Raw genomic sequence first — 18,039 nt, 5'->3', positions numbered from 1 at the left:
GCATCCCCAGAACAAATCCCACTTGATGGTGGTGAATGATCCTTTTAATGCATTGTGAATGTGGTTTGCTAATATTTTGTTGAGGATTTTTGCATCTATGTTCTTCATGGATATTGACTTGTAGTTTTCTTTTCTGGTGGTGTCTTTGCCCAATTTTGATATCAGGGTAATGCCGGACTTGTAGAATGTATTTGAAAGCTTTCCTTCCTCTTCTATTTTTTCGAATAGTTTAAGGACAATAGGTACTAACTCTTCTTTAAATGTTTGATAGAATTCACCTGTGGATCCATCTGGTCCTAGACTTCTATTTTTTGGTAGTTTTTTTATTATCAGTTCAATTTTGTTACTAGCTTTTCAGGTTTTCTATTTCTTCCTGATTTACTTTTAGATGACTGTATGTTTCTAGGAATTTATCCATTTTTTCCTAGGTTGTCCAATTTGTTGGCATATAATTTTTCACAGTAGTCTCTTAAAATGCTTTGTATTTCTGTGGTGTCAGTTGTTACTTCTCCTTTGTTTCTGGTTTCATTTATTTGGGTCCTTTTTTATCCCCCTGATGAGTATGGCTAAGGGTTATCAATTTTATTTATCTTTTCAAAGAACCTCCACCTGATTTCATTGGGGTTTTTTTCTTTTTCTTTTTTAGTCTTTATGTCATTTCTTTATGCTCTGATCTTTATTTTTCCTTTTTTCTACTCACCTTGGGCTTTGTTCTTCTTTTCCTAGTTCTTTTAGGTGTAAGGTTAGATTGTTTGAGTTTTTTCTTGTTTCTTGAGGCAGGCCTGTATTGCTAAACATTTCCTTCTAAGAACTGCTTCTGCTGCATCCAAAAAAATTTGGACCTTTGTGTTTTCATTTTCATTTGTCTCCATGTCTTTTATTTCTTCTTTGACTTCTTCACTGACCAACTGATTGTTTAGTATCATGTTGTTTAGAGCTCCACATGTTTGCGTTTTTTCCAGCTTTTTTCTTGTAATTGATTTCTGGTTTCAAACTCTTGGGATCAGCAAAAATACATGGTGCGATTTCATATTCTTAAATTATTTGAGACTTGTTTTGTGGTCTAACATGTGATTATTCTGGAGAATGTTCCATGAGCACTTGAAAAGAATGTGTATTCTGTTGTTTTTGGATGGAATGTTCTATATATATATCTGTTACATCCATCTGGTATAATGTGTCATTCAATGATACGGTTTCTTTATTGATTTTCTGCCTAAATCTATCCATTGATGTAAATGGGGTGTTAAATTCCCTACTATTACTGTATTACCATCAATTTCTCTCTTATGTCCATTAATATTTGCTTTATGTATTTAGATGCTCCAATGTTAGGTGCATAGATATTTACAATTCTTACATCTTCTTGTTGGATTGATCCCTTTATCATTATGTAATGCCCATCTTTGTCTCCTACTACAGTGTTTGTTTTATTTTTTTCTTTTAAGATTTTATTTATTCATTTGAGAGAGAGAGACAGAGACAGCACAAGCAGGGGCAGATTCCCCGCTGAGCTGGGAGCCCAACAGGGGGCTCAATCCCAGGACCTGGAGATTATGACCTGAGCTGAAGGCAGACGCTCAACCATCTGAGCCACCCAGGTGCCCCTACAGTGTTTCTTTTAAAGTCTATTTTGTCTGATATAAGTATTGCTACCCCAGGTTGTTTCTTGCCTCCATTTGCATGGTAAATGTTCTTCTATCTCTTCACTTTCAGTCTGTATGCATCTTCAGATCTGAGGTGAGTCTCCTGAAGGCAGCATATAGATGGGTCTTCTTTTTTATTCATTCTGTCACCGTGTAACTTTTGATTGTAGCATTTAAGCCATTCAAGTAATTATTAATAGGTATGTACTAAAAGATAAAATGTTTTAAGAAAGACAAAGTAATATGTAAAACTGTAGGCTAATTATTCTAAGACTAGTTGATATAAAATGCTCTAGGGAAAGGCAGTCGACTTTTCTAAATCAACTGGAAATTCTGAGTTCTACTTCTGGAATACATTATGCACCAGCCCAATGCCTCACTTCACCCTGATCCATTTCCTCATCTACACAGTGAAGAAAAGGATAATACTAACAGCAGTAACAACAACAGTATTTGTTGAATGAATGAACTATAAGATGATGCGTTGTTAATTTTAACATACTTTATAAATGTAAAATATAGTTTTCTTAAATTATTATGTTCACTTCTGGTGAAAGAAATCTTATGGATAAAATACGAGTACTTAAACTTAGGTAGAAGTCACAATCAGTATATCTAAATTAACTCATATAGTCCTTATAAGGTAAGAAAATTTGGTCAGTTTGAAACTAAGCATTGCCCATTAATATCCCAAATTTACACTATGAAATGTCTAAAAAAAAAACCCACTAATACGTCTGCTAGTGTCTATCTTCAAATGTTGGCACTTGCAAAACAGAATAGATGACTAACAGTAAGGAGACAAAGTACTAAATACGAAACATTTAACCACTGTCTACCAAAGACTCACAGTTACTATCAACATGTTAATTCTATTCTCCACTTTCAGAAAATCTTGATTTAGTTAATCAAAGAAACCCACTTGGTCCAAAGAATTAAAAAAAAAAAACCCAGAAGTAGAGGGCTTTTCTGAAGAAATGAGTGATATATAGTTTAACCCTACTTTTTGAGGGTAGAAGTGATGCTGTCATTTTTACAGAATTGAATGTTTTTCTACATTAAGTTGAAATCCCTACTTTATGTCATTTTAGAAAAGATTTAAGAAGATACAAGCAACAAAGATGGTTTTAAAGTAAAAAGCACTTTTCGAGAAAGCTTTTCTAAACCCACTCTATACTCTTTATCTTTCAGACTCTCTTCATGCACCTAGTAGTTCGACTAATTAAACCAGGATTTACTCTTGAAGAAAACAACAAGGAAAAAAAACAATGACAACTTCTTCCCTACAAATTACTCTTCTCTTTTCCTTCCATTTGCTCAATTTATTTACTTGTGAATATGTTTTCCTACAGGCTTATACAAAATCCAAAGAGGAAGGAAAGCAGAAAATTTTAAAATGTGGGCAAATTCTTTACAATTTGTTACAGTGGCAAAACTATTTTTTCAGAACCCACTAAGACTATCTTTTAATGGAGACAGTTCTAAAAGACAAGTAATAAATGTATTGTTGAGTACAGAAAAGAGTTTCCCAAGTTAAAATTTCTGTAGCTCTGGGGCTCCTGGGTGGCTCAGTCGTTAAGCGTCTGCCTTCGGCTCAGGGCGTGATTCTGGAGTTCTGGGATCGAGCCCCATATCAGGCTCCTCCGCTGGGAGCCTGCTTCTTCCTCTCCCACCCCCCTGCTTGTGTTCCCTTTCTCGCTGGCTGTCTCTCTCTCTGGCAAATAAATAAATAAAATCTTAAAAAAAAAATTTTTCTGTAGCTCTAATGTGTACTGACCTGCTGCCACTAAGGCACAAATTCCAAAACCCTTCATATGGTCAATCAGATACTGTAATAAGACTCTTGCGAAAAATAGCAATGTATAAAATATTCTATAGTTCTATTTAACTGTTTCACAGATTTTACATTAAAAGAATCAGGATTTCAAAGTCTCTATCTTCTTTCGTTCTAATTTTAAGTACGTATTCTACGGCTATTTAGTTAAACTATTAACAAGAATTACTGCACAGTTAAAATGATGTGTGATACACTTACACGGGGCACCTACCAAAGTACCTAACAGTTAAGTAAGAAAACATAATATTAATATATCTAGTAGCTTTACCTCAAAATGAACAGATAATTTCTACTTCTCAACCAGGTTCCTGATTTCTCTTTAGGTTTAACCCAACAGGGTTATATCAACTAATGTTAAAATATAAATCCTTAGCTGTTGCAATGGGAAAGCAGACAAGCAACATATTTTACTGTTAATGGTAGTTATATTTTAAATTTCCCATATGTGGTGCCAAAAATTTACTTTAGGGGAAAGACCTATGACTGGACCTCAGTACTGATTTCCACTTTAGATATATTTTCCAGAACGGTAGCACTAGTCTAGCAATGTTTTAGGGAGGATGATGTGCTCTCAGACATTTACACTACGCTTTTTAATATGTTTTTTTGACCTGTGCTATAATTAATTTTTGTAACACATTATTTTAATGGTACACTAATTAACCTTGAATTAGAATGAATTCTCTGACAATGACTTTCTGTAGAAGTGCTGAAGATATCTACATTAAGACCACCTAATGATTAATATTTTTACACAGTATAAAGAAGCTCAAAACAAGAGCAAGATTACACATACTTGTAAATAAACAAAGATAAAATAAATCAGGCTTTGGAATTTTGCTTTCAAATGTTCTATACTTAAATGAAGAAAGACCAGCACAACCAGGTGTCTGAACGTGATAACTCTTTACTTCAAATTATAAAGTTCCTGTAAACATGCTCTAATTTAAGATTATTAATTCAAGTAATAACATAACCAGTAATTTGCAGAGATGCTCTCCTCATAACCACTCAGGACAAAATTAGGAAGCAAACACCTATGGTTTCTTTCTTTTCTCTTTGTTAACCACAAACATATTTTGACCAATACAATTATTATTAAATTATTTCAGATACAGGTTTTCATAATCTCTTCTCTAAAAGAAAAACTGTGAATTAGGTACACATTAAGCTATAGTTTCTTAAAGATTATCCAAATTCATAAAGTACTTCACCTATTTTTTTATGTAACTGCTTTATTTTCTGTGACTGATATAATCTCCTACCAATTTTCAAGTTAAATGTATTTTTACTGCACCATAAAAGCTGACAATTCCTTGTTTCTAGTTTTAACAACTCTCCTGAAAAAACACCCTACAGGGATTTAGGAGATTAGGGGGGAAAGCCATTATTAAAAGGAATCTTTGGCCACAAGAAGACTAAGAAGCACTATTTGGAGAGCTCCGGATAAATTCTGGAATTCAAATACTGTAAAACACAGGGGGTAAAAAAGAGTTCTCATCTGTTAACCAAGAGTGCAAATACTGTCCTACCTCAGACAGATGAATGACTCCTAAGTGCTTTGAAAGTGCAGGGTGGCAGCTAACCTATTAAGTGGTATTACTTTCATACCTTCTGGAAAATACAGAGTGGGTCTTAATATTTTAAATGGTTCGTTGCTATCCTTAGTTACTTGTCCTTATACCTGTAGAATTTTTTTAAAACTAGATTTTCTCCTGATACCACAAATTAAAAGAGAATGCATTATAAAATGAGTCTTGATGGTCTTATGGTATTTTGAGAACACAAACAAAACATACACCATAAGTACAGTAGACAAAAACAGAGCAAAGTTTGTATACTTAAATTTGTGAGAGTTGTCATCTTGCCATTCTGTGCAAAAGAAATCTGCAAACAGACTGATGTGAATTTCTCTCTGCAAAAAAACTGGGTTTAAATTGACAATTGTGGTGGAGACTGACTTCAGCTACCGATAACCTTCCATGTCTCTGTCTCCTCTACCCATCCTTATCTTGTACCTTTTCCTGCAGCTGCTGTAGCAGCTGGTTACAGTGACAACTCCTTCGCCTTCAGCACCAGAAACTACACAATGCCTCGTACTTACCCCTCCCTCTCCATAGAACCAACAATGCTGTTTCAAAAATTTAAAGACAGGATTAGGACCGGGGAGGAAGTTTAAGGCGTCAAGCTTGATGAACCTAGCATGGAAGGCAGTGGCTCCCTGTAGGACTCTTTATTTACCAGCATTAAAGAGAACACCACGTACCAATATGGTGATACATATTTAAATAAGCAACTACTTGATCGCTTTCATTGGCTAAGATCTAAGGTAAAGAGAAATGGTGTTGCTCAGTTTTCAGGGAATTAAGAAGCATTTTAAATTTACTACTTTAAAAAATCTCTTCACAAGGAGTTACTAAGCCATAATGTTAGTGACTTATGAAGAAACAAACAAGGGAGCTATTATTTTATCCTGTATAAAATAAGTAATGATAAATTGCCATGAAAATAGCCCAGGTGTCCGCCACAAGGCAATGGACAAATAATGATATATTTACATGATGGAATATTACTCAGCAATATAAAAAAAGAAAGAACTGATTTAAAGAACAAAGTGAATGAATCCCAAAATATAATGCTAAATGGAAGAAAACTTACACAGAAAGTACATATTATGATTCTATTTACATAAAGTTCTAGAACATACAAAACCAATCTATGAATCTATGGTGGAAAAATTATAAGAACAATGGTTACCTTTGTGGAATCAGAAGAATGAACCAGCTGGGAAGGGGCATGGTGGAACTTTCTGGGGTGATAGTAATGTTCTCTATCTTGACAGGAGTTTCACTTAGGTATATTAATTGAGTATGCAGTTAAGATTTGTGCATTTCACTTTATGTAAATGCTATCTCAAAAGAAAAACCGAACAAATACTGAATTCTAGTAAGTGATATGATGCTGAAGCATGCAGAAGGAAATGTGTTGTCTGCAAAATACTCTGAAATGCATCAAAAAGAAGACTGATTGATGGACAGAAAGATGGGTAGACATTGATAAAGCAAGCAGAATAAAATATTAAGTGGTACAATCTAGGTGGTAGGGATACAGATGTTCACTGTAAAATTCTTTCAACTTTGCTCTATGCTTAAAGTTTTTCATAGTAAAGTGTTGGAAAAAGTCAAAGAAAGACTTGTACACCCATATTCATAGCAACATTATTCATAATAGCCAAAATATGAAAGCAACTCAAGTGTCCAAAGACAGATAAATGAAATGTGGCCTATACATACAATGCAATATTATTTAGTTTTAAAAAGGAAGGAAATTCTGACACATGCAGTAATACAGATGAACCTGAAAACATTATGTTAAGTGGAATAAGCCAGTCGGAAAGGACAAATACTTGTGATGCCATGCAGAGGAGATACCTAAAGTAGTTACATTCATGGACACAGAAAGCAGAATGGTGGTTGCGGGGGAGTGAAGATTCGGGGAGGGAATGGGGAGTTAGTGTTTAATGAGTACAGACTTTTGTTTGGGGAAGATGAATACATTCTACAGATGGATGGTGGTGATAGTTGCACAACACTGTGAATGTATTTAGTGCCACAGAACCATACATTTCAAAATGGCTAAAATGGTAAATGTCATGTATATTTCACCACAATCAAAAATAAAAAGTGGTCAAAGCTCAGAAGATTTAACCTACTTTTGCTATTTTCTGATTTTGCATTAAATATGAGCTTCTGATATAAAGTTAGGCTTGATTTTGAAATGGTGCCGCTTGCATTAATGCATATGACAATAATGTGACAGTTTACGAATGCATTTCTCAATTATTAGTGTGAATGAACAAGTTCCTTCAAATTACTATTTTAATCAAATACACAATCAAAATAACATATACTCAAATGTAGAAAGTTACTTAAGGACATACATTTTTTTCCTTTCTCAAATCTTAAATAAAAGCATACATTTAGCCTCAATATACTGACTCTGCTTCTTAAACCTTTTGTTAGGTTAACACTATCAGTTTCACCAAATTTTGCAGCAGTTTCTCAAGGCAAAAACATGTAAATTGTATTCTGACATGAGCCACAAATTTAAAGCAAGGCAAGAAGGGAAAGGGATGAAGAGAAAGGTAACTTACTTCAAGGCATTTGAAAGAATCAACAAATATATGGAGAATGGTAATACTAAGTATAGTAAGTATAACTACACAACTTTTTTTTTTATAAAACTTTTTTCTGTTATGTGAAATACACTGTTTTAATTACGATATCAGCTGGAAACACCATGTAATTTTCTCCAATTAGAAATATGTGCCTTACTATATTAGTAGTAATTACAACTTGAATAAATAAAAGATATATACCAGGAACTATACTTATTCCTAATAAAATAACTTCATTATGAAATATGAATTATTTAAAAGCATTTTATATATATGCTCATGTGCCATGATAGTTATAGATCCAAATATATACATTTCCAGCAAGATATGATTGTGTTTATTTCAATATGTGGAAATGCAAGCATATCATTTATGACTATAAATTAAATTTCTACGACTATGACTTATTTTATGACTGTAATTAAATTTCTTTATGTGCTTACAGCAAATTTTAAGTGCAATAAATGTAATTTTTAGTCATCTAAGGGCAAGACTGAAATTGGGTTGAACTTGCTGGATGAACATTTTAAATAAAGTCATATACCATCTCAAAGAATCCTAGGCAATCAGTAATGAAATCTCTCAAGCTCAAATATCAGATAGAGAGACACAAAGAGCTGGATGTCCTTTCAAAACTGTAATTGTCACCCAACTTATTATAGTAGGGAAATGTCTTTTTTTTATAAAGGGGTTAAAAGTATTTAGCTAGCAATTTAATTCTGAAATTTCAAACTTTTAGTCCATCATCAAGGCTTACCAAGTCGTTGTTTTATTTGCTAGGGCTTTAAAAGTCATGAAGCAATACCATTTATTTTATTTAGGATGTTAAGTTTGATTCTAATTTTAAGCTCTCATTTCCCTCATGTTCTTAAATTAATTCATACAAATCCCTGATTAATAATAAAAGGCTCGCCATCAGTATTCAAGGCCCAGCCTGAGATGTCATGGCTGAGAGGGCAGAAATCTGCTTGGAGCAATGAGAGAACCCAACTGAATTCTTGGCGTCTCAGTCTATGAATGTGTAAGCACTTCATCTGTTCCTGGAAACACAATATTCTGGCAGGCTGGGGGTAAAGGTAGCTGCATGGGTAACAAACTGTTAGACGTGGGAAGCCATACTACATCAAAGTAACTGAATGACCGAAGCACTACATTTTACAAGTTTCTTTTAACTTGGCAAAAAAAAAAAAAAATTGTGTTACAGTAAGCTATTTGTGTTCTAGACGTTTTTTACTCCTATCACTGCTGTCCAATGATCTTTGCAAAGGCCGTGTGGTAGATTTCCCTTTTAGTACTGCTTTTTTTTTTTTCTTTAAGATTTTATTTATTCCTTTGACAGAGAGAGAGAGACAGCCAGTGAGAGAGGGAACACAAGCAGGGGGAGTGGGAGAGGAAGAAGCAGGCTCCTAGCGGAGGAGCCTGACGTGGGGCTCGATCCCAAAACGGTGGGATCACGCCCTGAGCCGAAGGCAGACACTTAACGACTGAGCCACCCAGGCGCCCCTTTAGTACTGCTTTTTTTTAAAAAAAACTGTTGCAAATCAGAGCATAACACTAGCAGGGCCAACTGGAAACTGCATATCCTTCTTAAATCCAGTGGCAAAAAGAACACTCTCTCAGACCTGCATTTCCACCTAGCAGTTATATGTATTTCGGTAAGTGATGTGTACGTCTCTGAATTAGTTCATGTCTGTAAAATGAGGATAGCATCTACCTTATGGGGTTGTTGGGAATATAATAGGTGAAAGTACTCTGTAAATTAAAACACACACCATATAAAGTATTATTATTTGAAAGATGGAAAATTCTAATAGGGAATGTCTAGTACACGCACAATACGTTCCAGGGAGAAAGTGACCTTGAAAAGTTAAGTGGACTTCCAGTTTCCAATTCTATATATAAGGAGCTTGGAAGGTGCCACTCCATACTAACAACAAGCAAAATGCTGAACAGGTTGAAAAATCAATTATTCTTGTTGGATCCATAGGAGAGGGGAGGACACAGGGACACCTGGGTGGCTGTCAGTTAAGTGTCTGCCTTTGGCTCAGGTCATGACCCCAGGGTCCTGGGTTCCAGTCCCACATCAGGTTCCCTCCTCAGACGGGGAGAGAAGCCTGCTTCTCCCTCTGCCCCTCCCCCCACTCATGCTCACTCTCTTGCTCGTGTATTCTTTCTCTCAAATAAATAAAAAAATCTTTGAAAAAAAAGAGAGAGAGAGGGGAGGACACAGGGCAAACTACTACCCTAAGACTAGAGAGACATGTGAACTCAACTTTCTAAAGCAGAACTTCATAAGTGAAAACCACTCCAGGAAATGCCAGGCAAAAAAACCTGACTACGACTGACAAAATTGACTTGCTGAAGGGTCAACTCTGAGAGTTAAAAACTCCAGGGGCATCTACTCATGGTGGGGAGGCTACACAACATTGTGAGATTTACCTCCGTGAGTTTGGCCAGGTTCCCAAAGTAACTATCAGAGAAAAATCCCCTCTTGATTCTGGACTGGGAAATGAGTCCTTTTGAAATATATCAGCATTCTGTTCTCAACAAGGCCTGCCTTTGGGGAAAACTAGTTAACCAGTGCCTAACCTGCTAGGTATCATCAGAGCCAACTGACCTGGGGTAAGGGAAATACCCAACTCCAGCCCACTCTAGCCATCCTGTTCCACTTAAGCAGGGAGGAAAAAAGACAGAACCACTTGTGAAATTCACAGACCAGAGACATAGACTCACTAAAGATGGAGACCTAATCATAGGACTATAGAGCCCTTCCCCTCTTCCACACCTCACCACATCACTAAAGGACTACTTATAGCAGTTCCTTTTACCCAGTGGATGATGTGTAGCTATTAGTAAAAATTACAAGGTATACCAAAGGGTAAAAAACACTATCTGAAGAGATAGAGCAATTATCAGACCCAAATATGGCAAGGATATTGGAAACATCAAGCCAAGAATTCATAACAACTATGATTAATTTGTTAAAGGCTCTAAGAGATAAAATCGACAGTGTGCAAGAACAGATGGACAATGTAAGCAAAGACATAGAAATTCTAAGGAAGAACCAAAAAGAAATACCAGATTAAAAAAAACTGTAATAGAAATAAGTAATACCTTTGATGGGCTTATTAGTGGCCTGGATAAGACTAAGGAAAGAATCTTTGAGCTAGAGGATATACCTAATAGAATCCATGAAAACTGAAAATCAAAGAGAATAAAGACTGAAAAAAACCAGGATAGAATATCCAAGAACTGTGGGAAAACAAAAGGTGTGACATATGCATAATGGGGACACCAAAAGCAGAAGAAACAGAAGAAGGTACAGAAGAAATATATGAAATAATTACTGGATTTCCCCAAATTAATGCTAAACACCAAGCCACAGATCCAGGAAGCTCAGAGAACACCAAACAAGATAAATGCCAAAAAAAACCCCTAAAACCAAAACAAAAAAAAAAACGCCCAAAAACCAAAAAACTACACCTTAGCATATTGTTTTCAAATTATAGAAAATCAAAGACAAAGAAAAATCTTGAAAGAGGCTAGAAAAAAAAAACGCCTTATTATAGAGGAACAAAGATTAAGAATTACATCTAACTTCCCCTCAGAAACTGTGCAAGAGGGGCACGTGGGTGGCTCAATCAGTTAAGCATCCGACTCTTGCCTTCAGCTCAGGTCACGATCTCAGCGTGGCAGGATCAAGCCCTCCGTTGGGCTCCATGTGCTCAGTATGGAGTCTGCTTGACATTCTCTCTCTCTCTCTCTCTCTACCCCTCTCCCACACTTGCACTCTAAATAAATAAAATCATAAAAAAAAAAAAGAAAAGAAAAGAAAGAAAGAAAGAAACCTTGTGAGGAAAAGAGTAGCTTTGAAAAAACTCCACCAACCCAGAAATATGTATCCTGAGAAATTCTCCTTCAAAAATGAAGGAGAAATAAAGACTTTCTCAGACAAACAAAAATTAAGGGCATTTGTTGCCAGTAGACCTTGCAAAAAATGTTAAAAGACGTTCTTTAGTGGGGCGCCTGGGTGGCTAAGTCATTAAGCATCTGCCTTCGGCTCAGCTGTGGTCCCAGGGTGCTGGGATCGAGCCCCGCATCAGGCTCCCACCAGAGCCTCTCCCACTCCCCCTGCTTGTGTTCTCTCTCTCACTGGCTGTCTCTCTCTGTGTCAAGTAAATAAATAAAATCTTTAAAAAAAAAGTTCTTTAGAAAGAAGGAAAATAATACAGGTCAGAAACTACAATACAGGTCAGAAACTTGGATCTACATAAAGAAAAGAAGAACAGAGAAGAAGGAATAAGTGGGAGCAAAATAAAAACTTTTGTTTTTCTTATTTTTGATTGGTCTAACAGATAACAGTTTGTTCAAAGTAACAGCAATGTTATGCTCAATTATGTATGCTCATGTATCATATATATACATATGCTTATGTATGCTAATATGTAAGTGAAATGAGTGATAGCAATGATACAAGGGACTGGAGGAATAAATTAAGATTATTTTATTATTATTATCTTATTATTATAAGATACACTATTCATGAAATGGTATCATGTTATCATGACAATAGACTTGGATTAGTTGTAAATGTATATTGCAAACTCCAGGGCAACCACCAAAAAAGGTTAAAAAAGAAAAAGAAAAAAGAGGCCTAACGGATAAGCTCAGAAAGAAGAGAAAATGGAATCGTATTAAATCCTCAATTAAAACCACAAAAAGTAGAAAAAGAGAAGACAAAAACAGGAACAAAGAACGAGTGTAACAAATAGAAAACAGTAATAAAAATGATAGATACTAATCCAACCATATCAATAATCACTTTGTATGTCAATGGTCTAAATACACCAGTTAAAAGGCAGACTGTCTCAGTGGATCAAAAATATGACCCCACTATACGTGTCTATAAGAAACCCACTTAAAATATAATGACACATATAGAGTAAAAGTAAATGTTTGGGAAAAATTATACCATGCTAATAAAAAGATAATAAAAAGATCCATGGTTGGAGCAGAGCAGGGAGTATAATTAGGCAGAACACATAGGATTTTAAGGGCAGTGAAAATATTCTATATGATATTAAAATGATGGATAGATGTCATTATTCATTTGTCCAAACCCACACCAAGAGTCAACCCTAAGGTAAACTATGGACTTTGGGTGATTATGATGTATCAATGTAGGTTCATCCTTAGCAAAAAATGTACCATTCTGGCGAGTGATGTTAATAATGGGGTTGGCTATACACATGCAGGGGGCAGGAAGTCTCTGCACCTTCCTCTTTATTTTACTATAAACCTAAAACTTCTCTAAAAAAAATTAAGCCTTTAAAAAAAAAGGGTTGGGGCGCCTGGGTGTCTTAGTCGGTTGGGTGTCTAATTGGTTTCTTTCGGCTGGGGTCACGATCTTGGGGTCACGGGATTGAGCCCCTCACTGGGTTCCTGGTGGGGAGTCTGCTTATCCTTCTCCCTCCCAAACTACCCCTCCCCCCGCATATGCATGCACTCCTTCTCTTTCTCTAAAATAAATAGATGAGTGAAATCTTAAAAAAAAAAATTAAGTGATCTTCATTCATTTCTTCATTATATTATCACTTTTCATTCATATTATTCATTAAAAATAATCAAGATGGCTAAAATTTATTGAGTGCTTGTTATGTGTGTCAGGTATTGTTTAAGTGCTTTATATATATTAACTGATTAATCCTCAAAACAATGCTGACACAGGTACTACGATAATCTCCATTTTATACATTAGGAAACTGAGACACAGAATAAACTTGACAAAGGTCATATAGCTAGGAAGTGACAGTGCGCAGATTTGAACCCATGTAGCCAAGCTCACCACAATTATAATATACTGCTTCTCTTTTTTTTTTTTTTAAGATTTTATTTATTTATTTATTTGACAGAGACAGACAGCTAACAAGAGAGGGAACACAGCAGGGGGAGTGGGAGAGGAAGAAGCAGGCTCCCAGCCGAGGAGCCTGATGTGGGGCTCGATCCCAGGACTCTGGGATCACACCCTGAGCCGAAGGCAGACGCTGAACGACTGTGCCACCCAGGCGCCCCTGCTTCTCTTTTTCTTTTAAAGATTTATTTATTTATATTGGAGAGCAAGCAAGAGAGAGAGAACGAGCACACAAGTGGGAGGAGAAGGGAGAGAGAGAATCTCAAGCAGACTGTGTGCTGAGCATGGAGCCTGATGTGGGGCTCGATCTCATGACCCCAAAATCACAACCTGAGCTGAAACCAAGAGTCAGACACTCAACCAACTGCACCACCCAGAGGCCCCTATAATATACTGCTTCTACTTATTCATTTAATCATTCATTAGTTCGTCAAATACTTATTGAGCATATGGAATATGCCCAAAACTCTAAATGAAACATTTTCCTTTTTTTTTTTTTTTTAAAGATTTTTTTATTTATTTATTCGACAGAGATAGAGACAGCCAGCGAGAGAGGGAACACAAGCAGGGGGAGTGGGAGAGGAAGAAGCAGGCTCATAGCAGAGGAGCCTGATGTGGGGCTCGATCCCACAACGCTGGGATCACGCCCTGAGCCGAAGGCAGACGCTTAACCGCTGTGCCACCCAGGCGCCCCTAACTGAAACATTTTCAACATGGAATATCTCAAAACACTTACCTTTCTCAGGAAGCTACTAGAGGAAATGCTTCATCAAAACTGGGAAACAAATAAAAAAGGAAGCTACTGGAGGAGACACTTCACCTAACAAGGAAGTAAACAATAAAAGGCCTGGGATCCAGAAAACAGAAGACTCCAGGAGAGAAGGGAAGGGAATCCCCAAGGAAGTGGTAAAGCATAATCCCAAGATGACATCTATACAACAGGCCAAGAGAGTACCCAGTTGAGATTAGAGAAGAAGGAGAGCTCCAGAAGGGATATCACTAAAACAATAGGGGATTGATTACCTGATGTGTGTGACTGCACAGAGAAGACCTCTGTTGGGCAATTTGAGGAAAGAATTAATGACAGAAACATAGACGATATAACATAAAAATAAAAAAAGAAACAATTATTAGCCTTTAGAAAAACAGAATGTTGTACCATGGCATGTAGATTATATTATTCATAATTATATAATTATTCATTTCCTTTCCACCTGTGCATTGCTTCCCTATAATCAGAAGAGGCTGCCTACCATCCAGACCTGGAGTTTGGCCTCGTGACTTGTTTTGGCCAAAGGAATGTGAGTAGATATGACACATGTTACATCCAAGCAAAAGCTTTAAATGTTATTTGTGGGGTCTGATTCTGTCTGCCCTTAGTTCTGCCCCAGATAGTGTCTATCCACTGAGATTGGATCTCAGAATGAGAAAGAGAAGACACATGAAATTGAGATGAGCTGAGCCCAAACAAGGCTAGCAAACATAGCAGAGTCTGACTGATCCAAAACCCTTTTGAAATATAAGCAAGAAATGTAGTTATTAGTCACTGAAATGTGGCTAACAGCAAAAGCTGACTAGTACACACAGTACACCTAAAGCTCAGCAATGAGCATAATTTACATAGAATTAATAATATAATTACTTTACACCTATAATTAATTATAAAATAATAATATTTTAACATTGATTCCATAGAGATTCAATCAGAAAATAAAACTAAATGTGATATAACTGTCAGGAGGGAAGAGGAGAGGGGATATGAGTAAAAGAGCTAAATCCTAATATAGCAGAAAAGAAAATCAATAATGGCTAAAGTTGGAAAATCAAGAGATACATATATGTTATTTAGAAATATGCAGGTAAATTACAAAAGTAACAAAAAGAATTGAAAGTTTTTGCCTCAAGGAAGCTAGAGTCAATGTGAGAAGGGTACAGGTAAGGGAATACTTTTTCGTTAGAAGACTTATAGTACTGATTTTTGTTGAACTACCTACATGTATTAATTTTATAAAAATCTTAACTCCAAGTACAAAAATAAAAAACAACAATAAAATCAAGGGAAACAGTAACATCTGATTTACAAAAAAAAAAAAAAAAAAAAAAAAAAAAATTTCTAATCCTGAAAGGCAAAAAAAACACCAACTGTTTGTTTTATTACTTAGGGAAGAATAAACACTATTACTGGCCCCCCTATACTACAGAATTATAGTCTTTCCAGATGACATTGACAATACATTATAGGAAAGACACTGCCTAAAAATCAGATATTAAGGGCTAACCTGTAGAAAGATTATTATTGATTATTTATCTACCCCACACCTTATCTATGATCACTGAATGTCTTCTTCCTAACAATCACCACCTTTCAGTCATTTTGATCATCTTTCACTCATCAAAGAATGAGTAAAATGAGTAAAACTGAATTAGTAAATTTTGCTCCCTATTTAACAACTGTAATTCAGGGACAGTTTAAGCTCAATATGTGAACAGTTTTATTCACAAAACAAATAAATTAAAAAGTAATATATTTCACAAAATAGTTTAGTATAGAATCCCTTTACGTAGCAGGCCCACATTTAAATGAATGGATTTACCAGGGCGCCTGGGTGGCTCAGTCAGGCTGACTCTTGATTTCAGCTCAGGTCATGATCTCAGGGTTGTGAGATCAAGCCCCAGATCAGGCTCCATGCTGGGTGTGGAGCCTGCTTGAGAGTCTCCCCCTCTGCCCCTCCCACCCTCACCCCATCTCTCTTCCTCTCTTAAAAAAAGAAAAGAAAGAAAAAAGAAAGTAAAAGGAAGAAAAAAAAAGAATGGTTTTATCAAAATTCTGACACACTGTTTCCTAGAAATATATTTACAGAGCAAAGAACAATATACCTGTTTAAAGTATAATGAGAGAAGACACTAAAACTGTTTATAAATATTTTTACATTACCTATAGATTTCACTTATTAAGTTAACAGTCTCTCCCTTTATTGTGAAAAAACAGAAGTTATTTGACTGCAGCAAGTTTCAGCTAGTAACTTCCACGACATCAACAGATGGATGGATACATACACAGAAAGTATCTTAACTGGATAACACCATCTCATATAGATATTCTGATACAATCTCAACCACACTATACTTTGAGCTGTAGTTCATAGGCCATTTCAAAAAAAGCATTAGGGCAGAATAACAAAGTATAAGAAAATAATTAACAAGGCATGTTTTCCATACCTCTTCATCTTTCATATTCACATCCACATTTTTCGATTTGATGACTTTGGTTACATGGTCAATGTTGTTTTCCCTGCAGTAATCAAATATGTTTTTGTCTTCTTCCCTAATTAGAGTAAAAATAAAAAGTGTTTGTCTTACTAGGTAATACATAAAAGTTACATATTTTTAACACATCCTGTTTACTGCTGACAAACATCAATGGAATTTGTTTTCATAAAGACTTTTACAGGAATAATAATGGATTTACCATTAGACATAATAGATCCAATCTCTAAAGACTAAAGTTCTTAGTAACTAAAATAGGGAAAAGCTTCGTCTGCTTTAACAAGTTACACTAGTACACTGATGAAACACCTTGAGTAGATTTTCTCAGCCCTCTTCCTCTCCCCAGTTCCTTTTACACACTGGCAGGCACAGATTTCCTGACTCAGAATTTTCAACAGTAGCACTACAATAATGAAGTTATTTGCTGTTGTCTATGCAGAGGTCTCAAAAGATCAGGACACAGCTTACTACCTGTAATACAGGATGAAAGAATAAGTTGATTGCTACCCAAGTTTAAAATATATACACATATGTGTGTGTGTGTACACACACACATATATACATACATACACATATATACTAATGTAATTTTCTTAAAGGAAAGACAGAAAGCAATTTTCTTAAGGGAAAGACAGAACATCACAAAATTCAGAAATCTTTCATGAGATATTAGAAACAAAGACTAGGAACAAAAAGGGAAGCATATTATACCCAGCACTATTCTAAATATATTGGTGGACTAAACTCATTCACTCTTATCCAACAATTTCACAAAGAAACAGGTAAAGAGAAATCATATGACCTGCCAAATGGCATCACATTTATCAAAGGTAGAACAAGAGCTCAATCCGATCAACTGATTCTGTATATAGTACATTTTTCAATCATATCAAGCTGCATCTCGATTAGTCTGCTAGTCTATTCTATAATCTAATGCAGAAGTTCTTAACATGAGGTCTATGAGTTCTCTAAAATAGTATACAGAATCATGTAAATGTGTGTGCATTTTTCTGAGTGTGTTGCATGTATGTGGGGGTATGGGAGCTTCAATAAAGAATCTCAAAAAAATCACTAATTCCCGAAAGGGTCAGTAATTTGGAATATTATCATTGAAACTGTTCTATATGTGGACTACATTTTCTGGACAGGCATAAAAGAATGCAATTTGAGTTCCAAAAATTATACTAGTATGTTTTATAAC

The 18,039-nt window shown here is 35.6% G+C and overlaps 1 protein-coding gene across 4 annotated transcripts in view; it reads right to left on the bottom strand.

Annotated features, from left to right (window-relative positions):
* ACBD6 (acyl-CoA binding domain containing 6) overlaps positions 1-18,039 on the bottom strand; it is a 198,279-nt gene that overhangs the window by 94,415 nt on the left and 85,825 nt on the right. For all 4 annotated transcript variants that reach the window (XM_040636322.1, XM_008701135.2, XM_008701133.2 and 1 more), the window contains exon 5: positions 16,791-16,896. In XM_040636322.1, coding sequence (XP_040492256.1) covers positions 16,791-16,896 — 106 coding nt within the window. The remainder of the gene's footprint in view (positions 1-16,790; positions 16,897-18,039) is intronic.

The sequence above is a fragment of the Ursus maritimus genome, unplaced genomic scaffold (genome assembly GCF_017311325.1).
Source record: "Ursus maritimus isolate PB19 unplaced genomic scaffold, ASM1731132v1 scaffold_2, whole genome shotgun sequence".
In the NCBI taxonomy this organism is placed as follows: Eukaryota; Metazoa; Chordata; class Mammalia; order Carnivora; family Ursidae; genus Ursus; species Ursus maritimus.
Note: the sequence above shows the minus strand (reverse complement) of the source record. Positions and strands in the feature narration are given on the sequence as shown.